Source organism: Apostichopus japonicus, chromosome 23 (assembly GCF_037975245.1).
Source record: "Apostichopus japonicus isolate 1M-3 chromosome 23, ASM3797524v1, whole genome shotgun sequence".
Lineage (NCBI taxonomy): Eukaryota > Metazoa > Echinodermata > Holothuroidea > Aspidochirotida > Stichopodidae > Apostichopus > Apostichopus japonicus.
Genome location: NC_092583.1, coordinates 3,477,822 through 3,496,794, shown reverse-complemented (window position 1 = coordinate 3,496,794; position 18,973 = coordinate 3,477,822). Strand labels below are relative to the sequence as shown.

The following is an 18,973-nucleotide window of genomic DNA, read 5'->3' as shown; positions in this document are numbered from 1 at the left end:
GGCGCTGTAGCAGTTCTTTAGAGACCGCGCGCAGCTTCTGCGTTATCTAAGTTAGCGCTGCACTGCGTCACAATGTGTGTTGTTTTGGTTCAGTGATATATAAAATCTTTGTTTTGGCCGTCGAGGGGAACACAAGCGTTATATGTATATGCCTACACTATCTGTTGTTATTGTTGCCGCCACGAGTCATTTGATATACACCAAAAATCTTGCGATCCCATTATGGCTAAATCTGATTAAAACTGAACGCGAATTTTCTTTCGACATTTCAAAGATTTCCTTTTTGAATATAATGGAGCGGAACGGTAACCGTCGAGGGGCGCTATTCCTCCACGCAAGTGATAAGAAGGAAGCCATGAGAGATTGTCAACAGTCTAGTCGCCCAAATCTCAAGGCCGACAAATCTAGTCAGAACAGTCAACTGGTAAAGCGTCCTCTATCGACACAACCGTCTCAAAACAGTAGCAGTGACGAATTCAATGTGGTAAGCGAACACTAACCACTCCTTTTTATTTGTAAAATTTGAGTCTTGAGCAAATGGATAATAGGCATAGGCGTAGGAGCCCAATTTGATTTGGGGGGGGGGGGGAGCTGTAACGACTATCCCGAAAAATAAAACCGAAATCTTTTGCGCGTTAATTATATGTTAATATTTATCAAATGTCAATGTGCATAGGGCATGTATCGGATATTACATCGCATGCCAATTACTTACAATCGTTTGCCGTGTTATTACCCTTCCATATTGGTTATCATTATTCGGGTAGTCTTTACAATAATAATAACAAGAATAATATCAGTTTAACCATTGAAAAACACATTGCAAATTATTTTTCTTTCAGTAGGTGCCAGAAAAATTCTCATTATATTGCCCGAATTTTGCAGCCCCCCCCCCCCCAAATTTTGTCGAGATGCCGAGTTACGCTAACATGGTAACTCTACATCTCGGATGTCACCTTATGACCGCCGTACCTTTCTTCAAATTTCCGATTATATTATCCCAAAGTTTCGACTGCGTGGCCAATATTTCTTATTTTAAATCAAAGTTTCAAAATTTGCGACTAATAATCGTCGAAATTTCAAATCAACATTTTCGTCTTCATCTGTATTTTTTAAAGAGGCCCACCTCTCGTCGCCCTTCCACCCTGCCCGAAATGCATCCAATGACCAGCTCTAGTACCCCAGCACGCCGAGGCGCACGTCGTAATAGCTTAGCCGTAACGACCTTCTCCGTACCTCCGTATTCACCCACGGGAGGAGCAGGGAGACGATTGAGTACCAAACCAAGCTCGAGCCCTACCATCAAAGAAAAATCCTCGGAAAATGAGCCAGCCCTGACCAATCAACAGGTTTTAGGTAGGTACCTCGATACCTCTTGGTTTAAAACAGAGGACGGAGAGGCGGGGAAGGGAAGGGATGGTTTGAGGTGAAAGAGGTAGGGGAGCGAAGGGGGAGTGAGAGAACGGGACGAGGAGGGGAAGGGAAGGGAAGCGGGGTATGATTTGACTAAAAATAGGGAAATAAAATACTGAATAGAAATGGGGAAAATCTATGAAAAATCATCAGTAAAGACTAACTGTAGTCAGTGATTGAAATATTAACATGCCAAGTCCTCTTGGCGTTGTGAGACATTCTGGAACGTTTGAAGGGGGAAACAATGCATCCCTGCCTCATCTCTCCTCCATTCTCGCTCCCTGGAAAATACTACAGATATCTCCATACAACATTTTATTACTTTTTCGCTATATCCTAGTTGATGTCAGAGGTTTCCTTCTAATCTAAGTTAATCCTGCCATTTTATTTAACGGTTCTTTCATTTCCTCTCCACCCATAATTGGGATATCAGGGGCAGATTCAGTGAGAGGCCGACCTGCCCCATCCCTTTTCTTGGAAACTAATTTCGCACTAATTTATGTGTGTGCTCATCTGAAATCTTATTTTGTGCTTTAAAAATGTCCAAAAGGTTTGCTTACATTCAACGTGATCAGTTTTGTTAAATTTTGCTATCCGCTGCACCATTTTGCATCTAGTATAAGCACCCGTAATTAACAAATAATTTGGTTGTGGTGGAATATCTTTCAGCACGCCCCCCCCCACCCCAATATTTGGGAGAATTTCCGATGACTCAATTCCCCCCCCCCCCCCTCCCCTCGACAATCCTGGATCCGACTCTGGACATAATACTGAATCAAACTCAATATATGGTTAGCGTTAATACAGGCTCTACAATCTCAATTGTCATGTAAATGTGATCGTCATTGGAATTTGTGGATGACTCGCTTAAGTACAAAAAATCTTAAAGAATGTGAATTGTCCGGGTATATTCAATGACCGAGAAGATGCCTGAAAGCCGATCCTTTCCGATATTTTCGAAAGGATAAAGATGACTTAATGCTTTCGTCGTCGTGGTTTAGTGAATTCTTTTCTTACATAGCCTAATGAGCCACATTGGTGCAAAAACAACTTAAATCGTGATTCACCGACGGGAATTCTATTTTAACGTTGCTCGTGGGATGGTTTCGAATCTATGATTAGTTAAACATGGTTGGAAAAAATGCCGAGACGGCTACATGAAATAAAAGATCATCATTACGGCTAATTTATTCATAAATCAATGTTTGGTGATATTTGCTAGCGATACTGACTTGAACATCGACGGCTGCAGCTATATATCGGTTTTGATCATTACGTAACATTTCACATCGCCTGCCCGTTTTTCTACACTAAAGATATATGTTCTTTTAGGATGTACGCTGTCCTTTCTTATACTTCGTTTGCAAATAACGCCTCAGTCTATAGGCTAACAATCGCAGAAAGGCCTTCAAGTTTGTGTCGGGAGTTATACTGGGTAGCGACAACACCTAGAACGACATAGTTTGGAGACGAAACTTTCAAAAAAGGAAAGGAAATTTGATCGCTGTTTGTTTTCTTCTCATAGCGTTTAGAGAAGTTTTCGACCTCTTCGATAGTAATGGCGGTGGTACCATCGACGCTGAGGAACTCGAGGGCGCTCTTCGATCTGTGGACATCCATGTCTCAAAGGAAGAAATCATTGATGTCATGAAAACTATCGATAAAGACGGTGAGTTTTAAAAACCGACGTAATGGTTTCGCTTTCAGCACTTATAAGTCAATTTACGCTAAGTTAAAAACCAGTCACACGTCATGGCGGATATAGGAGTTTTAAAAGAGAGTAGGGGTGTGGCGTTGATGTCATTGAAGCGGACTCACATGTAGGGGGAGGGGTTCTTAAAATGTAAGACGTCAAATTACACATTCTGAAGTTTATTTGCAGTTATTATTTAAGTCTTTATATTTAGCATGCACACAATGTTTTGCTAATACCTATTTTTAATAACCCGTTATAGGTTCTCTCCCGTGACTCCCCTTTCGTCACCCTTTAATCACTTACTTCCCCTTACCCCCCCCCCCTCCTCGCCCTCCTCTCCCTCCGCTTTCCATCTCAAGCACGTTAATCGTAACTTGCTTTCGCTCTTTCTTTTCCCAGGGAGCGGAGAGATTGACTTTACTGAATTTCTGACGTTGATGACCAATACTGAGAAATTCCTGGAGATATTTGGTGAGTAGTATAATGCAATATTTTAAAACCATTTTTCTTTTTGTGAGTCTCACTTCTGCATACTTCTTTAACCGACTGGTTATGTGTTCTTTCAAGTATCCGCCAAAGAGGTTTGCATCATTATTACAATATTGCATTAAAAAAGAGAATACACCTTTTTTTACAATTACTAGATTTTGCTATTTGCTATACTGCCATATGCATTTACAAGAAATGACTACCCATAACCAGTTTAACATATGGAATTACTATAGTAATGAACACTCACATTAATTGCACAAAACTAAAGAAATGTATGTTAGGGATTTGGAGATATCTAGGTGAAAATAATGTTTGTTTATTTTGTTATTGTTTATTGTTGTTGTTTTTTTAATGATTCATTTTTGTTCTTAATATTTCAGTGTCCATTTTGCAAAGCAAATTAACTCGGGCTCATATTTGACTGACAAATAAAGCGTTCCTAGTTAATGGGCCTTTTTCGTTGATAATACAAAAAAAAAACATATGTTAACACATTGTATATATTTGGCCTACTCTTGCTGTCGGTGATTTGGAACTTAAAACTAGAAAGAGCTACACCCATGACGACGACAACTTTGTTTTAATGTTAATGTTAATTTTTAATTTTAAATTGGGCACAGTTCTTAAAAAAGAAAAAAAAAACATTACCTCTAACTTTCATAATATTTCTGGCGGTTTTGGGTTTATAACATTGAGCAATCTAAATGTGGACACAGTTAACGAAGTCAGAGGGCGAGGGCGGGCCCTATAGGGGCAACAATATCACCGGTCCCGTTTAAGTATTCATTCTTCCCTGCCCGGCAAACGTATTGACCAAGGGCCCGGGAAATGTAGCCCTCTCTGACCCCTCCCCATTTCGTCTGGCCTGGGTTACAATGACATGCGGTAAGTTAAATAAGAGAGCCTTTTAATGTATTGTTACCATCAAGGCGCTGTTTCATTCTGTTTTCACTTGATAGCGTCTTTAAGAATTTCGTAGAAAAAGTAGAAGAGGAAGAAAGCAAAATGAAACTGTAACCGGTGAGCTACCAATCTGAAGTGGTGTGTATGACATACTTTCAAGCTGAGACGACAGGGTTATATTCAGAGGCGTAGCAATTGGCGGTTCATTGAGCCAGGGCCATCAATGTCCAGGGGCCTTGGACAGGGGAGCTTTCTACGGTTGATACATGAACCACCCAGTTCAATACCAGATCTTTAAATTATCATGTTGACCTCCCTCTTATATTACATTACTTGTTTTGCGTCAAGTGTAGTTTTGATGAAATAAAAGCGGGAGGTCGCCAGCTCAAACTCTTGAAACAGTGGCCCCTGAACCAAACAAAGCTGTACACCATTGGTCACATTTACGATCAAGCTGACATTAAAAATATACTTTTGTTACAATTAAAAAGGTTTTCTTTTCCTTCTCCATAGCCAACAAAAACGACTCGGGTGATGCTTTGAAGAAGTCCTTTGAAGGAAGGGAAACAGTTTTGTTTGATGCTCTGACTCAGTTTATGAAGTCATCCGCCTTGGCACAAATGGATGAGATAGTCGGGTGAGTAAAAGATTCAGAAATGCTTCTTGTTTTTTCTTCTTCTTGACCATCGATATCGTTGTGTCTTACGAAGGGAATCAAGTCTAAGTCGAGATGAGACCCACCTATACCCCGCCCCCGCCGACACACTATCTTCTTTGTATATATATATATATATATATATTATATATGTATATATATATGTATATGTATATGTATATGTATATGTATATGTATATATATATATATATATATATATATATATATATATATATATATATATATATATATATTGCAAAAGGTTTCAAGGAACGATGTGAGCTTTTATAATCAATTTTTAAAATCATTGATATTTACAACGAAAGTCTGACAAATATAGGTAAGAAATTTCTTAAGACATTACTGTTTTGGTTGTTGTTGATAACTACTTCAATGCCTCAATTTCTTCCCCCTTTTTTTCATTTTGCAGATATTATAACACTAAGTACAAACGAGCTCAGGCCCCTCACGTGGTGATGCATTATGCAGCAGGGGCGCGTTTGATTGGATTGACAGAGAAACAACTCACTGAACATCTTAAGAAGATACAAATGAGCAACTCAGGTTTGACGAAAACAATTTGTCATATTTTTTGTCATCACTAATCATGCCACGTCACGTCGTGCCCCCACGCACGTCAATTCATAACATGTGGAAGTTAACGTCACTTCATGTCACGTCATATCAAGTCACGTGACATCCGTCATATTACGTCACGTGATGTCATGTAAGCACGTCTTGTCACGTGATGTCCTGTCACATAACGTCACGTACCTTATCAAATCAAAAGATACCATATGGTATACCGTATCGTATATATACCGTACGCGTTTTGAGCTGCATAAAATGCAGATTCCATGAAAGCGTATAACACGTTACCACGCATGCATTGACCGACACATGTAACGGAACAAACGAACCCAGGGTTTGTCATACACATATTGGTACCGTACTGATAACTTCATTCATTATCAAACCAATATCTAACTATCTTAATATATATTTAAAACAAATATTCCTTATTTGATTTAATCAAGACCTTAATCAAGGATTGTCCACATCGTCCTTTATATACCTCTTTGCTTTACCTCCCCCCCCCCTCCCAACTCCACCCGACACCCACTTAACCTACCTCATTGCATATATGCCAACCAGGGCCTGATCCAGGATTTAAGAAAGTGGGAGTGCGGCCCTGACGTCGTTGAAGCCCACTCCACAGTAGGGGTTTGTAGCCCTCCTCTCCCACTGACCTCACCCCTCCCTTCCCTCCACCCGCCCCTTCCCCTTCTGGAAGAAATTCTAACGTGACATGGTGCATTCCGATGCATATTTAGGCTATTAGGTAGGTCTAGTATTATGTCCACACGCAAGGTTGTGCTAACATAATAGTTCGAGTCACTCCAAGATTAATGTATGTCGTCCAGTTACAGAGTTGTTGACAATTGACAATTCATAATCATGGACGTAAAATATGAATCTAAGAGACTGATTTATGTCAGCTTGCGGCTTTGAGTAAGCCAACGATGGCTTCTTCGCGAGTTCCTGCTTGCAGGAGGATCTAAAAAAATACATACAATATATACTACTGAAAGTTTTTGTTTGGGGTTGCAAGGTGGTGGGGCTTATACCCCTGGACCCCGTGCCAGTCGAGGTAAAGTATATTTTCCTAAATAGATTAGTCATTCACTATTCTGTGTTACTGCTGGCTGTATCATCGCTAAGATAATTAAGAAATTAAAAAAGTTGGTTTTCAGATCACAAACGTTCTTGAGTCATTTAAGGGTGGTATAGTTACTGGAACTTTCTCGCCGTTTTAAGTTGTTTTTTGCTGCACAAGATTTGTAATAATACCGTTGGGAAGGTGTTTATTTTTTTACTCAGGCAATATGACTAATCCGTACGCTCAACCTCTCTACAACGTCTTCTTCACTCCGCGGAAGAAGACTAAAAAGAAGAAGAAGAATCCGCAAATTATGCAAGCACCTGTGAGCAAGGAATCGTTTGAACGTCCGCGATACACCGGTAAAATTCGCCTTAAAGTTTGCATCCGAAGTCTCGGCCAATCAGAAACCACCAGTAAATCACAGAACCAATCAAAGGTAAAGACATGATATGAATATTTACATGATGAAGTGGTGATTTAAAATAGTGTGGTGATTTAAATTTTGACTATAATAAGAAAGTAGCTATGAAGAATGAAGCAAAGTTACGCGTCTGTTCACAATCCTTTTCTTTAAAAATAAAGAATAAAAATAAAAGTCATATTTCAACAGCTTTCCCCTCGATATGAATATTTATGAAGTTGTTTACACCCAGTTGGGACAATTTATTCTGTACTGTAGTGGTATGTCCCGCCTCAGAGCACTCGTATTGTAAGAACGAGCAGTGTGAATATCATGTTTCTATCAGATCAAAGTTAGGAACTGTTTGTACTCTCCATACCAGTGCTTTGAAGCATGATATTGGAGTACAGTTTAGAGAGGTATTAGCATTAGGGAATTGTCCCAACTGGATGACTTCAGTAACTTCGGGGTTGTTTTTTCTTCCTTTTTTTTTGTCATCAGAATCCTGGCAAACGTCAAACACAAACTGGGGAATCAGCCGCCGGCAAAGCGATTGACTTCAAAGCAAAGCTAGCTTGGACTACTTCACGGGTCAGAAGTATCACCAAGAAACTGCCGGCGGAAAATCGTGAATTAACCACTGAGGATCTGCCATATATTAGGGAAAAGGTATAACCGTGTTGGGTTACACACTCCCCTTCTAAGTCTGAATGCTCATTTGCCTCGTTCGCATTCCTTAATGTTTCGTAAATTAGACAACTTCATCTATATAGTACGTGGTACTTGCAGACGGGAAGGTCGGTTGGAAGCTCGGAGGAGAAGGTGTATACACGTCTGACGGTTAGGGGTTGGAGTGGTGCTAAACTGCGGAACAATTTGATGCATTTTTTTAAAGTTTGTGTAAAATACCTGCAAAATATATTACTTTTTTTGTGGGGTGGGGTGCGGGATGAATGTTCCCAGATTGAAAGAATTGTTACTCCCTGTCTTTGATACTTCAACCCTAGTGCAGAGGTGGTCCGGGTGCCAACTTAGGCAGTCACCCGGTAGGCTACTCAGTAAGTTGGGCCAATGAGACTGCCATGAGCACTTTGCATCGATTTTTTTTTTTTACATATAATATGAAAATGACCACACATAGTTATTTTCTCTCTCCTTCTTTGGCTTTAGATCCAGGCAGCCACACGGGAATATTTTCGAGAATCCTCAGAGAAAAAGCATCAAGAAAATCTACAATATTGGAAACGTATCGGACCCCAGCATATCCCATCTAAGACATTACGTGGTAATTTTCATCGCTGTTTCAGGGCTTACATTGCCGCCGGTCTACGAAAGACTAAATAATTCAATTTTCGGGTGTATGATACAGTAGCCTACAGTTAAAGCTAACACATTTTCTGCTAAGTTTTATTATACTCAAAACCGTGATAGTAATTTCATAAACGTCAGTAAATTCATCATGAGACTATTAATAAAGTATTAAACAAACAAATAAACATTTCCCTGTTTTCCGTCTTTTCAAATTTCATTCTAGTGCTGATATGGATACTAACGTTTGTCAACATTTTTCAAACGGCACTTAGGCCTATAGGTTAACTATACGTTGCCAGTTGTACGTCAGGGGTATGACTGCAATTCAACCAACAGTCGAAGCCTTACCCCATCTATAGAGTAAGTTAACCCACAACCCCTACCCATTCCCGTTCCTAACAAGGGGTTCGATAACGAATTTCTCATATTCCAAAACATTGGCTTTTATGATATACTGCAGGGTTGTCCAACCTTTTGCAGAGGAGGGCCACGTGGAATGATTATGATGAAGGAGGGGCCGCATGAACCCTACGCTCGATTTTTTGCCCGAAGCCCAAGGTAACAAAATGTGAGCACTGCCCGCGGAGCGCACTGATTTATTTATCTTCCTGATAAAACAGATGAATAAAGTTCAGCCGCCCCCTCCTCCGCTGAGAGAGTGTCACACAAACTCACCTGTATGCAGTTTTTGGGACCCAGAAGGTTCGAATGATTGATTATACAGCTTCCAATTGTTATCAATAAATCTGCTCACTAAAATTTCACACCGTAGAGCATCTCTGGCGGGCCGGACGCAACCCTGCGGCGAGCCGGACTGTGGCCCGCGGGCCGTAGGTTGGACAACCCTGATATACTGTGACGTATACCACGATCACTAGCCTTGCAAAAAGTTTGAATTCAAACTATACATCGTTTCATTGGTATATAACAAGTTTCTTGTTTCGGGGGAAACAAAAAAACCAGTTAAAGCATTTGTTTCGATGCTTCGAACCTCCTGGAAGAGCCCGAGTAGGACTTGCTAACTTCATGTGCCCTCAAACTTTCGAATTAGCACATTTTAGATCGTAGTCAATGGATCCTTGGTCACTTCGTCACCCACTCATTACCATGCTTACCAGTGGCGTAGGAAGGTACTTTTGAGTGGGGGGGGGGCGGGCTGATCGACTGATGGCCGGCCTGGGGGAGGGGTCTAAGGGCAGGGGGTGTCCCCCTCCCCTTTGGAAATTGTTTGCATTTCCAGGTGGCCTCAGATGCAATTTGGTGCAATATAGCACACTTCAACACCCACTCCATTTTGTAAATAATTTTGCATTTTCACCTGGCCTTAGATGCAATTTGGTGCTCTAAATGAGATTTTTTTTCTGCCAAAACGTTCTGAGCACCAAGGGCAGTTAGTTCCTTACTGATGATTATCCACCATCGCACAAACAAGTCATCACCATGTTGAGAATAAGATTGGAAAAAAATCATGACAGATTATTTAAATTTTTGAGTGTTATATTAGACTCGATCACTCCCTGATATACAGAATATAGAAATGAAAAAGGGGTTTTCTGACTTGCGAAGCGGGGGGACGGAATGATAATTCCGCCCCCATATTTTTCACTGGGGGGGGGGGCTGGCGCCCCCAGCCCCCCGGTTCCTACGCCCTTGATGCTTACCATTGATACTGTATAATGACCCTAGAAACATTTATGTGCAATGGTCACAATTATTTCGTACTGAAAAGGTTGTAAATGGTCGCACATGATAACAGGTCCAGATCATGACGTTGTGTCCTTGGGCAAGGCACTTTATCTCCAATTGCCTCTCTTCACCCGGGTGTATAAACGGGGACCTGTGATATAAAACTGTCAGCTGGGCGCTGTTTAGCTGCTGCCACGTGGAGGGAGTTGTCTCTATGTTTGACAGGTTATCGTTGACCAGGGTAATGTGTTTATTCGCCTTGAGCACCGTTATCGGTGGATATGTCTGCGCTTTATAAATCCTCAATATTATTATTGTTATTAGTCAAAGACGTCCCTGTGTAATCCTTCGAAGATAAACCAACTCGTGCGTTTCTGAAGAGACAAATGAAGATCAGGGTATCAATGTCAAATCCACAACCTATCGAAGACAGCCGAGGGAAGGGGTGGGTACTAACCTTCATCAGTGGCGGAGCGTCCATACAGTCAGAGGGGCGGATGCCCCCCCCCCCCCTGACGGACTCAAATGGACTGCCCTTTTCAGCTTTTTACCACTTTTTACTTATTCGCGATTATTGACTTTTTTATTGCGCTCTCAAATACCTATTGACATTTGTCACATTTTGTTGGTGCAATTTTCTGACAAAATGGCGATGACACATATTTATTCTTCGTTTATCTTCAAATTAGCAATGCCCGGAAAGGGTCATTTCCGGCGATCTAGGGAGTAACTTTACTCAAAAAAACGCGCCAACCTGTGGTGGCGCTCCGCTTAGATAGTGTCGAAAGCGCCCCTACAGACCATTCTCGCCCCCCTGACCAATACCCCTAGCTCCGCCACTGACCTTCATTACGCACGGCATGAGGAGGATCTCGAAGTGAGGATATCCCTCTTTCTGGAAAGCATTGAATTTAGCCATTTTACAGTTTTCTGACCAGCAAGTTCTTTCATCTTCCCTGGTTTGATTAACTATTTATCATCTATGATATTTGGTTGGTCCAAACAGGATCAAAGGTTACGTGCTCACGTGTACACTTGCTAAACTCTTAGGTATTTTGAACCTCATAATGCATTGGTGACTAGTGAGTGTGCGTTTTGGTGTTATCGACACCATGTAATTACTGTTACCCACGTCTGTTGCTAAGATCATAGATACTGAATATGGCAGAGAATGCGTTGTGAACTTTAACCCTTTAATGCATCAATTCATGATAACTCTAGCTTCAACGTTGAGGTACGTAAATGTTGAAAATAATCCGTTTGACCAAATCTGGCTGTTAATAGTCTCTGACGTCATCTATGAAATAGTTATTTAGTTGTATGACCACCAGTCTCAGATTCTTGTTGGGTTGTTCCCATGAACTGCCAGGCACAGATCCAGTGGGTGTGAACCCCAAACCTCTGTCAACCTCAAACAAAAATTCAATAGTACCTATTAGCACAATCTTACATTTACACCAAATTAAAGGCCTAATTTATAGTCTAAAATATGCCTCAGAATGCACAAATTGACCGATCATAGTTTAGTTTGTTTTCAGGGACACCAGGAGCCCCTACAGGGGAGTCAGCTTCCACAGCCCAGGGTCCTACCCCCTCCTTTATAACATCCTGCATCCACCACTGACGTCTACTGACCATGGCTGCACAGTCTCATGAACAAACTCATCCTGCACATCTTTTCATTGCCCTTGTGAAACAGTTCATTATAAATTATTCCTTGAAAATGTATTTTTTTTTAAAATAATTATAATTTACATCACTCCTCACTCACCTGTCTCTTATACATACAATCTACACTAGCCTAAGAACTGGTAACACTCTTACACACTGCACCCCCAATGGCCCCCTCCCCTTCATCACCCCCCCCCTCGCACTCTATGGTCAGTATCCTCCTTCCAAAACTACCATAAACAACACTTTGAATTCCATTTATTTGTGATTGTTTTATTTTGACCATCCATGAATGAACAAAACTTTTATGCATGCAGTTAATTATTATAATATGGATATCAGTTTCACTGTAATAATCTTACATCAAAATTATTTGGAGCTAATTTAGTAAATGTACTTCTTTTTGTGATATGACAAAACACTATGTTTACATTTGTCAAACTCCATGTCGTCTCTACTACCACACCAACAGTGATACCACAGGAACGACAACAACAGCAACAATAACGTGTGAAAGAAACGACATGACCCAGAGGGACTGGAATGAACGAAATACAAAGCAAAATGCTCAACATCTTTCTTTTATAGAAAAGGGAAATTACTTGAATAATTCCTGATTACTAAAGCATATTTCATAATCCACCACTTAAATCACAATTGACTCTGATCACCAAAAAAATAAATTGTTTTTGCCAATTATTAACTGGTACATGCAATGAGACAAAAACTGTGGTTTGGGCTGAGGCAACTAAGTAATTATAACAGCTGGTTACCGGTCATCAAGTTCGACTCGATGAAGCGTAAACTGAAGTTGATTTTCTGAATGTGATTCTTTGTATAACCTTCATTGGTAACCACCGTGGAATTATGCAAATGAACTCTTTTCCAAAGGTTATGTGAATTGAATGATGTGTTTCATCACATTAATGCCACAAGAACATAATAAGTACACATTTCAGATTCATGCTAATTCTTTCACCACAATTTTAATTGATGGGAATGCTTTTTTCTTTTAACAATGGTGTCATAGAATAAAATTATGGTACTAATAGCACAGCTTCTGCTAAAGGGAAGGGGGAAGGAGAAGTGGGCAGGGGAACTAACCAGCCTTTCATTCCTACAAGATGATTTGACCACCCGACAATACATTTCCAAATCCTACATTGACGCAGTTGTACAATCAATTATCAAAAACACATAATCATTTTAGATTTAAAAAAAAACAAAGAAAGGGAAAAAAACAATTAGGTGTGCATTATTTATACTGATGTCACATAATTAAGCAATTCTCCTTTCAAAATGAAATGCATAAATTTTGTATTTATCATCTCAGCAACCCAAAACATTTACTAGACCAATTACATGCTTTTTGTGTTACTTATAGGTAGTACAGATTTCTTTTGGAAGCTTTGCCTCTTATTTCCTCTTTAAGATCTGTAAGCTAAGAGAATGTTAAATTAAAAGTTACAAGATGCACCACAATGGAAGTTGATTAACATATGAAAATTAAGCACAAAATATTTCATTACCAGATAAATCTACTGATGTAATATTACGAAACTTGATTAGATTTTGAAACCTTAACATAAACAGGCAATAGAATTCGATCCAGCCCATTGGATAAATACCTGTTGGTATCCTGCTATGGCAAAATTTTACACTGGCATAGTGTGATCTAGAAAAGCAGAATCTGATAATAATCTAAGACTGTGCAGAACTGATACAGCAAGCTTGCAGAAAGTATGTTGTATGACTGGAACCAAGAAAGCAGAAAGCTTTTAAATTTAAGTTAAAGAAGAATGAAGCTATAAGAAAGAAAAAAAACTTAAGGTAGAACTACTTCATCAAATTTTTCATTGATCATATCAATAATCGGCAATTAACCACCTGACCATCTTTAGGAACACTATATATAAACTACAAGAAAAAACTGGGGGTATACAGTGTGTATTGCGTAGATTTTGTTTAAGCTTTTGATTCACCTCATAAAATCAAACAGAGAAGACTGCAACAAAATTCAAATTGTTCACAAAATTATGCTACTTTAATACTGTGTGATTTAACATATCATCTGTTAAAATATATATCGTTACAGTATCCCAAAACGAGGTAACATCCCAAAATGATGCAAGTACTAGGTTATACCCTAAAACAAGGCATTGTCATTTTCCAATTTAGAGAAACAGTTTACCTCTAAACTCAAATATCACCCTCTCTTGGTTCACGCTGTCAGTCGATCAAGAAAATTTCATAGTGCATCTGTATTTCAATTTTCAAAAATAACTGCAAACAGGGGCCCCCCCAAAAAAAATTTCTCCAAGTGAGAGTCTTATCTCAATGGATAAACAAATAACCTTCAACGGATTTATAATTACAGAAATTGAAGTTATAGTGTCCAATATTAGTCTCAAAAGTAAAGAAGTCATGGATTTTTGGAATGTCTAACTTGGATATCAAGTCAATACCTCAAGTCTTCTCCCCTTCCTTTTTTACTTCTTTCTATTCTATTTGTCACTTTCCACCCACAGTTTGGAAAATTTAGGACTTACAAAGCTGTAGGTACGTTTTGAAAAAAATGTCAGTTTCAACGACAGCGCTGTTCCTTCGAGAGCAAAAATCCATCAGAATAACAAAGAAGACAGAATGATATTAGTCTGCAAAAATGGATTCCTCGAAATACCAAGTTCAGCTGTAATGCTGTTTAATACAACCAATTTCCTCTCCATGATGATGCTTCATATAAATTCCTATCCTTTAATCTCCCTTGTGCTAAAAAAAAAAACCTTCCCCTCCCCCTAGCATTGGCATTCACCTTCCGAAGCAAATGCAGTCACTATCCCCAACATATTCCTTTACAAACATGACGTTTTTTTGTTTTGTTTTTGTAATCACTCTGTTGCTAAGCAACCATGAGGGGCCGCTATCCCCTGCAAAACCTTACCGCATCCCTGACTCCTTCTTAAAAATTTCACAAAGCTCATCGTCTGCGACATGAGCCCCTTACATATTTTGAGCTCTTCTGAAGCTGTTTCTGCAAGTTTTATGATCTCCATTTCCTTCCGCTAGTGCCCCTCTCTTTTTACATTTTTTTGTTGGGTTGCTGAACCACGTGCTTGGGTCTGTTGTCTCTCTGTTTATGATGAGTTGGTTGAGGTTTATCATGGAACGACTGAATGGCCTCGGGAGGGAAGTCCTTGTTCCCCTTGGCAGGTGCTCCAGATATTAGTAACTGAATGTCACTCTTGCTTGGACTACTAAATGTGAGCAAAAGATGAGAAGATGCCCAAGACATGTTTCAAAAATTAGACCAAAGATATTGACGGCTACATTTCACGATGATACCAACAAATTAGAATAACAAACCCCAACGAAAAATGGATATCCAAAACGTGAATGGAAAGAAAAAAACAGGCCATCAGATTTTCGGTCACTTTGAGAGAAAAATAAGGACTTATAAACCAAATAGTAGTTGAGGACCAAAAGATATTAATCATGTCTCATCAAGTAAATAATAAAATTAAATCACTTGAAGTATAGAGAAGAGATTGTTTTTCTATTTTATGAACACCATACTCACTTTTGTTTATACAAACATCTGTGATGGTAGAACAGTTCAGCCATTGTCAGTGTATAAATTAAGCATTCAAATTTTTTGGTATGTAGCAGAAATTAAAATAACTTGTGCACATTATGGAATGGATTGACATGTAAACACCAATTCTCCATTTTTTCTGAGTAAGTTCAAACTACCTTGGTACATGAACATTTCAAATTGACGTTATACTGTATAACTGAAGGCAAATGTGAAGTAAATAGTCTTGCAGACTAATGGCACATTCTTCCATCATTTAATTGAACAGAATTCAAACTTGTGACAAACGATTACCGTAAGGACGTTCATCGAGCGTTTGTCGGAAATTGTTAAGATAAGTTACAGAAATTACCTGAACAGTTATGTTGCCACCTTTTAACAATTTTTCCAAGTAGATCTATATATGTAAAAACTTTCAAATTTAATAACCTTTTAGCTGGACCATATTCCGCTTCTTCTTCGGGAGTCATTTTCTCTCCGTCTTCGTGAAGAGGCTTGTTTGGCTGGGTGATCCTCATTCCACCAGCTTTCACTGTCAGAAAAGCGGGAGGGAAACAAGCTGGTAATACCATGTTTGAATAGGAAAACTTTTACCCTTAAAGGGTGTGAAGACTTGCACACAAAGAAATGTCTCATGCCGGTAATCTGACCTAGTTTCGAATGAGGTGTAACCGAAGTGTTAGACACCACCATCGATCTCAGAAAATACACACACAGCTTACTACCGTCGATAATTAGACACAAGTGTACAGTCAATACATCAGGGATGAGACTGAGCCGGGGAAAAAAAATCTGAAATTTATCGATAGCCATCCTGGGGGAGGGGTGTCCCCCTCCCCTTTAGAAATTTTTTGTCAGGTAAGGAGGGCTTAGATGCAAAATGGTGGACTCTAGATGGAATCTATCACATCACGTAACTCGCCAAAAAATTGTGGAATTTCTGCTTGTATAATTTATCCATTAGCTTTTTTGAACCAAAAAAAGGCTTTTTTGCTTGCTTTGTGCTACTTGATTACACCACTGGTCAAATTCGGTGTTCCTTCCCTTCACAGTCCAGCATGTTCGGCAAAAAAAAAAAAAAAAAAAAAAAAAAAAAAAAATTAAATCAAAAAAATAATAAAAAATAATAAAAAACGCGAATTACGAGAAAAAACGCGAAAATGAGAAGAAAAAAATCGGAAATCCGTGTTTCCGCGGAAGAGTCTCATGCCTGAATACATGCAGCTACGGTCAGTACCCACGACACAGTGTACATAGCAGCGATGGTCATCTCAGCAGAGACTTGTTACATAACTCCCTGATCTCAGGTCCAGATAACAGATAACAAGGTATCAAGTTTCATTACTGTCTGCAGTTTGAAGCGACAAGAAGAAAACTTCACTTGCAAGCAACGAAAAGTTAACTTTTTTTCAGAGCACGGCACACGTTTGGGGCGAGTCTTCAATGCCTTTAAAATTGTTTGCTTTCATCAAATTCAAAATTGAGTGCTTTTTAACCAGTCTAATCAATATTGCCTGACTCGTGTTTCATCGTCTGTTTATCACTGAATACCATAGGTTACTGAAGGGTAATAACATGGTGTGTGAATTTCTTCATAAGAACTTAAAGAGGCCTTTCAATTTTGTATTTTCATATAATATTGAGAAAACAAAAAATTCAGTGTACAACATATTTCTATGGTCTTCCCATTTTGTGTAGCAGTTTGGTAAGTTTATTTAGCATTTTTGCTGTGAGATACTGATCAGATAGATTATTATTCCTAGTACTGTCTGGAATATTTGCCTATTTCAAATTTATTGAAAAGACTTGTTCTAAACATTGAATGCTTCTACATTACTTCAAAAAGCTGTACTGCTTCCATTAAGGAGAAATGCGAGAAGGAAAGCTGACACTCATTACTGCATTGCATTCCCTATATAAGAGTGTACATCCAACGTTGTTGTTACGCGCCTAAACCCACACGTTTTCTTTAATAGCGCCACCGCATGAGAAATGATCATGTAATATTTTCCTAAGCGCCAAAAACGACAATATTCGTCAGTCCTTATGTGGATACTCGCGTATTGCCACATGAGGACTAATGAACTGACTAACGAACTGAGTTAGTCCTTATGTGGATATTCGCAAATCGCCACATAAGGACTGATGAACTGCATTAGTCCATATGTGGTGATATGCGAATCCCCACTTAAGGACTTAAGGATATTTTTTCAGTATTGGCAGTCATTATATGGCAGTGTTAAGATAGCATGATAAATAAATTGTTCTTGGTCATTATGTGGAGGTGCTATTAGTGCCACATAAGGACTTAAATTGTTCTTGGTCATTATGTGGCGATAACTTTGTATTCACATAACGACTTGGCTTCACATTATTTTTTCTGCATTTGTGTCTATTTTGGCGTTCCATATGTGTCACATTTTGTAGCAATAAGTGCTAAGGAATCAGTCACTATCAGAACAAGCACAACGGAAAGTTTCTCAAAAGAACTAGTTTTAAGCAATACTGGTTCTTTTTCGCTAATTCAAAACAGCATGTTACATTACTAGTTAATTTACCTACAGTGTAGGTCACATTAAACTTATCACACCATTGGATCTCGCCTCACAACAGTTGGTATAATTCCCACACTTCTTACAGCTACTCCGAAGCCTTTGAGGGGATTCAAGAAGCTCAGGTTTTTTTCAGTCACATATGCAGCCTTTTGGTACGTACAGTAGGCTATGTATTTAATGAGGCAGTCAAAGTTGTGAGATGTCTCTCAACTGTCAGGGTGGATTAAGCGAATTATTATCAATACGTAATTTACACAATGGCAATATGTAAATGTGTTTGTATACTGCGTATTTAGCCTAGGCCTACTAACAACTGTACAACAACTGACATAGTAGGATACATAACGCTTTATGTAGGCGAGGTCAGTCATTGAATAAGTGTATTGCATTTATTGTCCAGGGGCTAAAAAAGTTATCATCATGTTGCTTCAAATATAAGTGTTTTACTCGAAATAATTATTGTATTGATCAAGACATACCTGCAGGAGGGTGGCCTCCTTTCAGCTCGGGTTTTTCTTCTGCAGACGCCATTTCTAATAAAACAGTCTAAAGTTGTGATGTATAACGAGTAGCTTTTGTTTCGTTTTAAAGCTGCGACACGTTGCTGAAAGCTTGTTTTGGACAACTTTATATCCCCGTAAATTGTCAGCTGACTGATTCTGTGGCTATTACGTGGATCCAACTATTTGCTAGGATAGACGCAGCAACTTGTACAGATAATACTGTACAAGATTTTGACGGGCCCAGGTCAGAGTTGAATTGTGCTCTTGTGTTGTTGGTCATTTATGGCTTTGAGATTGGGGAGGGAGACATCAACAGTTTGAGGAAGGGCATAAATTAATACTCGTATCAGCTATAACTCGTGAATTTTTTTCTTCAAATAACCATGGCAAAGATGCGGGGGAGGGAGGGGGCACAGTAGTCTGTACGGTGGTA

At 39.3% G+C, this 18,973-nt stretch overlaps 2 protein-coding genes across 3 annotated transcripts; one reads left to right on the top strand and one right to left on the bottom strand.

The window, feature by feature from the left end:
- The first annotated feature begins 108 nt into the window (after positions 1-108).
- Positions 109-8,718, top strand: LOC139964997 (uncharacterized). The gene is made up of 9 exons (XM_071967132.1): positions 109-484; positions 1,119-1,356; positions 2,939-3,082; positions 3,509-3,580; positions 5,018-5,141; positions 5,590-5,723; positions 7,041-7,258; positions 7,724-7,891; positions 8,393-8,718. The coding sequence occupies exons 1-9, from the start codon at positions 143-145 to the stop codon at positions 8,564-8,566; spliced, it is 1,614 nt and encodes a 537-aa protein (XP_071823233.1). The 5' UTR covers positions 109-142; the 3' UTR covers positions 8,567-8,718.
- A 3,429-nt stretch (positions 8,719-12,147) lies between these two features.
- Positions 12,148-18,681, bottom strand: LOC139964725 (death-associated protein 1-like). Of its 2 annotated transcripts, none has more exons than XM_071966590.1 (3): positions 18,517-18,681; positions 15,912-16,014; positions 12,148-15,141 (listed from the first exon to the last, which is right to left on the bottom strand). In XM_071966590.1, the coding sequence occupies exons 1-3, from the start codon at positions 18,566-18,568 to the stop codon at positions 14,970-14,972; spliced, it is 327 nt and encodes a 108-aa protein (XP_071822691.1). In that variant the 5' UTR covers positions 18,569-18,681; the 3' UTR covers positions 12,148-14,969. The 2 variants fall into 2 exon arrangements, with proteins under 2 accessions (XP_071822691.1, XP_071822690.1); XM_071966589.1 differs by having other exon boundaries at positions 12,148-15,144; positions 18,517-18,677.
- Between the last annotated feature and the right edge of the window lie 292 nt (positions 18,682-18,973).

Bases quoted from the DNA above. Each gene is read 5' to 3' on its own strand.
- LOC139964997 (XM_071967132.1), top strand. From the start codon at position 143: ATGTATATGCCTACACTATCTGTTGTTATTGTTGCCGCCACGAGTCAT. The intron at 485-1,118 runs GTAAGCGAACAC...TATTTTTTAAAG, and splicing joins GCAGTGACGAATTCAATGTG to AGGCCCACCTCTCGTCGCCC. The intron at 1,357-2,938 runs GTAGGTACCTCG...TTCTTCTCATAG, and splicing joins GACCAATCAACAGGTTTTAG to CGTTTAGAGAAGTTTTCGAC.
- LOC139964725 (XM_071966589.1), bottom strand. From the start codon at position 18,568: ATGGCGTCTGCAGAAGAAAAACCCGAGCTGAAAGGAGGCCACCCTCCT. The intron at 16,015-18,516 runs GTATGTCTTGAT...CTTTTCTGACAG, and splicing joins AGGAGGCCACCCTCCTGCAG to TGAAAGCTGGTGGAATGAGG. The intron at 15,145-15,911 runs GTTATTAAATTT...GCTCACATTTAG, and splicing joins GAATATGGTCCAGCTAAAAG to TAGTCCAAGCAAGAGTGACA.